The 4735-nt window shown below is 43.8% G+C and overlaps 1 protein-coding gene across 1 annotated transcript; it reads right to left on the bottom strand.

Moving 5' to 3' along the window:
- Nucleotides 1–479: 479 nt before the first annotated feature.
- On the bottom strand, nt 480–3553 carry LOC133063866 (oncomodulin). The gene is made up of 4 exons (XM_061153761.1): nt 3426–3553; nt 2677–2809; nt 2119–2228; nt 480–505 (listed from the first exon to the last, which is right to left on the bottom strand). Exons 1-4 carry the CDS (start codon nt 3484–3486, stop codon nt 480–482), a joined length of 330 nt encoding a protein of 109 aa, XP_061009744.1. The 5' UTR covers nt 3487–3553.
- Between the last annotated feature and the right edge of the window lie 1182 nt (nt 3554–4735).

Here is a 4735-nt window from a genome sequence, read left to right as displayed (position 1 = left end):
TGAGACTCAGATAAATTTCTGAGAAAATCCTAGCCTGAAGATGCCATTTATTTGTGCCTTTTTTTTCCCCCCAACCTCCTTTCCATTGTGCTTGTGCACAATGCAAGTAAGGATGGCTTAGTGCTCGACTAAGACCAGAAATCTTCCTAAAATTCTTCCCTTGGTCTTCAAATCGCTTTCATCCCTCATGGAGGAAGAAACCACACCCACACATCAGCAGATGATGAGAAAGGTGTCTTTATTGGGTGATTTTTTTTTTTTAAAGGCAATTTTGTGGGCTGAGGGCCTTACAGGAGTCCTTAGGGCATACCCACCGCCAAAAAGTCACGGATGACTGTCTGACGACCTCACTAACACAACAGGCAAACTGTAGAAGCATTTTGGGGGAAATTAATAAATTAGGGGGAGGAGGTGGGGTGTCCCAATTCCTGGGGCTTTGGAGGCCTTCCAGCTGATTCTAGCTCCACAGTCTGGGCCCTTTAAGAATGTACCATTTCCTGGAATTCTAGAAGAGAAGAGGTGAGAACAGGGTCAGCGGGGAAGGCTTGGCGCTGTACAGACAGGCTACTGCCAGTGAGGGTTCTGAAGAGAAAAGAGAACCGAGCGCGTTGTCAGATGACGGCAATGGCCCCCTCCAAGGGGGCAGAAAGAGGGAAAGGTGTCACTGACAGTCTGCAGTGTTCTGTCTTCCTGCCTAATCTCATGTGACAAACATCTTTAATTTTGCACCAGAGCGCCTTGTGTTATAACTCGCCAATCCAGTCATTTCTCTGACGAGGAATGAATTCATTGTAGCAGCCCATCACGGTGTGTGGTCAATTCAGGACAGAAATGGGACGTTTCCTCCTTCTGTTCAGTAGCTGCTTATTGTATATTTAGGAAACATTTAATGGTTTGGGACTTTGAGCTAACTTTTCTCTACTGGACCCTAACCTTGCCCCCCGAATTTATATTACTAAAAGATGATAATAAGGTGTGGATGCTCCAGAGTGAAGTTGAAAACTGGGATTTGCTTTATATTTATTGGTAAGCTTTGCTTGTTTGAAGTCTTTAATGAGTAAGTTTAAATAAATCTATTTTCCCTTACCTGAAATATTTTTCTGAGCTATCTATACAGGCTGCATTAACTCCCATGTAGTAAGTGATAGTGGTATCATTTTGAGTAGATTTTTTTAAGATAAGGATCTAAAGTAGCAGTTTTACATTTTAATTAGTACCACCATAAGGAACACAGGTAAGTACTCCTGAGCTGACATGCACGAAGTAGGTAAAACATGTGGTAACATGACAGAATCAGATGAAGATAATCCTACAGACATGCAGTTATGCTAAAATTTGAATACAGGGTTCTGCACCCAGAAGGCTGCACAAATGGTGGTTGATTTACATATTATCTTAGTATTGCCTCCTTGGTATGCTAATGTCCAGGAAAACATTTCTTTAAACTCTTGCAAGCTAAGATCCTTTCCTACTCAAAAGAATCAAATAGATACTTTGGTATGAGATGTACTTGACTATGGTGAAACAGATCACCAGCCCAGGTGGGACGCATGAGACAAGTGCTCGGGCCTGGTGCACTGGGAAGACCCAGAGGAATTGGGTGGAGAGGGAGGTGGGAGGGGGGATCGGGATGGGGAATACGTGTAAATCTATGGCTGATACATATCAATGTATGACAAAACCCACTGAAATGTTGTGAAGTAATTAGCCTCCAACTAATAAAAAAAAAAAAGAGATGTACTTGAGAATGTCAATTCTTCCCTTATTCAGAGAGACTCAAATCCCACTGCTGGAGATTCCTAACATTATTTTCCAGGCGCATCAGGGTGTCTTGCAAATAATGGGCCAGGCTAGTAGCTAGTACCCTGGTCAGGTGAAAGGTATTTTCTGGTTCATAGACAGTGATCAGTGGGACTACCTTCTATGTTATATCCCCATGCCAGAGTCTTGACATAGATCATTTGCATCCTCACTTTACTTTTATGGATGAAAAGACTGAGGCTCAGCAAGCTGAAGAAAGGGGGGGGTTTAACCCATATCGGTCTGACCTCATGGCCTAACCCCCCTGCCCTGGATGCCTCCTGAGCTCAAGTCTCTCGTGTACGGGTGTGAACATACCATCAGCCCCGATCTTCCCATCTCCGTCATTGTCTGCAGCTGCCATCAAGGACTTGGTTTCTGACTCGGTCAGTTCTCTAGCACCACTCTCAAACTTCTGGAGGAAAAACCTACAGGATAGTAAAGAGTGAGGGTAGTGTTTTTAAAACGCACATACATTTCTGTGTTCACCTCTTTCTTTTTCTCTTGAAGCAAAACATCTGTTCCCAGCAACCACAATAATCAGTCGAGATCTTAGCAAGCAAAAGTTTCCTTCATTGTTGAGACTAGTGGACCTTTTGTTTAAAAAAATTTTTTTCAGAAGTTTGCTGTAAGTTGGTTTGCCAAGGAATACCCCTAAGACTAAAGACTTTTTGTCCCCAAGGTCTTTGGTGCCCGTATTTAGTGTTCTGTGAGTCAGCGTGGCTGACTGACTCATGTTCTGCTCTTTCATGAGAATCTACTGAGTGACCAGCATCAGAGCTGGTCATTGAAAGATACTGGGGACACTGGCCTCCACTGCACCCCAGCCCCACCTAACAATGCTGGGGTGCTGGTTGGGCTTAGGACAAAGCTCACTTCAGCTCTTCTTCATCCAGGTACCCACTCTGGTCGTTGTCTATGAAACGAAAAACATCCTTCACCTGACTGGCCGACATCTTAGCGAGGCCCGATGTCTGGAAGAATTTTTGGGGTTCAAAGGTATCTGGATCTGAAAAACAGAGAATAGGTTATTCTGATGATCAGTGGTTTGTATTCTGTCTCTGGACCAGGATGTTAGAACTACTTTACATGATATCATTGAGCTACAGGGATGCTCTGTTTAAAAAAAAAAACTTTTTTTTTAAAGGCCAAGTAGGGCTGTTACTGGGTCTGGATTCTGAGGCAGCCAAGACCATACGCCTTCACACTCTCATCTCCTTCCCCCCCCCCCCCGCAGATCTCCCTCTCCACTTGACTTTGTCCATCTCCCCTTCTCCGGCCTCCCCTCCTCTGTGCCTCCCGGTGCCCTTTATTCAGGCTGTGTATCCAAGATGGCAGCCCCACTGGTCTAACTGGTGAGATAAATACAGTCATAGGATTCAAACAGGCTATGGGGATCCACTGATTCCTTTTTTTTCTTTTTCTTCATGTTTAATAAGATTCTTTCACCTTACAGAAAGTGATTCTACGCTCAGATCTCCTATTTCTATCATGAGGTTATCTAGTTAATAAGTTCTTCCTTTGATTCCCATGCACTTTCAGCCAATTTGCGCTTTAATTTTTGTAGCTTTTCAGGAGCTATCAATGTGTGCAAGAAACCCACCGCTGCCTCGCTTCCCCTTTACCTTGGCACTCTTGCAGGGCTGCTGCAATGTCGTCAGCGCTGAGGACATCTGTGATGCTCATTTTCCACCTGTTCTCACGGAATAATCGAGATGTGGTAAATGCCTAGCAGAAACATGCACCCCCTCAGGCCCACAGAAACTGCACATTTGTTGAGAAATTTTAAAATGTAATAAGCGTATGATCAGCTAAGACATAATGTCCAAATAACAACCAAATACTGAAAAGATTCCAGCCCCCTTCGTCTCAGTGTCCTCTCTTGAAAATACACCAAAGGTGAAATTAAAAAATACAAACTGAAGAAAGATCTGATGCTGCTTTCTTGTAAAAAAAAAAGAATTCTATTTATATCATTGACCGCTTACACAGACATCTACAAGCCATTCAGAAGTAGACCATGTTACAAATGCAATGGCATTTTAATACACCAGCCAGAGAAATGCAGCGTTACAAGTTTCACTTACAGAAGGACAGAGCTTGGGTTGCTTGCAGACCCTCTATGGAAGGGATGTCCCGAAGGATGGGAATCAGAGACATCAAAAAGCCGTTAACCAGAGATCAGAATCCACCCATGTATCAACTCCACGGGAAAAGAATCTGAGCACTGCATGCACCAGCCTAAAATGAATGCACAGTGGGAAAGAAGAGTCTGGGATCTGGGTGGTCCACCAGCTACTCACCGTTTTAGATTTTCCTCCAAGAAGAATCAGGGAAAAGAACTGAAGGAGCCAAAAAACAGACACACTTTTGCTACCTCACTGACGTACTTTATATAGGATTGAAAAAGCGATAGGAAGAACCTCTTAGATTTCCTTTTCAAGGATCAGGTGGACATAGCTCAGATGTCTTGCTTTACTAATTAAACCTTTTTTTTTTCTATTTATATCTCGAAGGAATGTGGGTAGGAACAGCCAGTTTTCAAAACCAAACCTCAACGAGCCTTAACTAAGGTTTCAATTTTGCAAACCAACCCTGCTGGCCAAGCGTCAAGACACCGGAGGCCTGGTAAAGGGGAGACAGTGGTTGAAGCGAGGCAAACACATCTGAGGGGGCTCTGTCAATTGAAAAGGGCTCCCCCCACAGATGTTAGTGGCTGCCATTGGAGGCAGGTCTGTTGTCAGCCTTTGAAACTTTAGATGTGTGAGGCCGACCTCAGTCCAGGGCTGACAGACTCAGGGTCAGTGTCAGATGGGTACAAAGACTTGTCCCGCCAAGGGGATAGCACTGGTTAGATGACTTTATAAAAAAAGTCTTGACTTTGGTATTTCTCAGCTGTACTTTTTTTGGATTGACGTATAGTTGATTTATAATG

This window comes from Dama dama, chromosome 10, assembly GCF_033118175.1.
Source record: "Dama dama isolate Ldn47 chromosome 10, ASM3311817v1, whole genome shotgun sequence".
Lineage (NCBI taxonomy): Eukaryota > Metazoa > Chordata > Mammalia > Artiodactyla > Cervidae > Dama > Dama dama.
The sequence above is the reverse complement of the archived record's forward strand: the minus strand, read 5'-3'. Positions and strand labels throughout refer to the sequence as shown.

What these genes read in the sequence shown, in the direction of transcription:
- LOC133063866 (XM_061153761.1), bottom strand. Translation starts at nt 3,486, where the DNA reads ATGAGCATCACAGATGTCCTCAGCGCTGACGACATTGCAGCAGCCCTG. An exon ending in CTGGATGAAGAAGAGCTGAA is followed by an intron (nt 2,229 to 2,676) that starts GTGAGCTTTGTC and finishes ACTATCCTGTAG; the next exon opens with GTTTTTCCTCCAGAAGTTTG. An exon ending in TGGGAAGATCGGGGCTGATG is followed by an intron (nt 506 to 2,118) that starts GTATGTTCACAC and finishes CTTCTCTTCTAG; the next exon opens with AATTCCAGGAAATGGTACAT.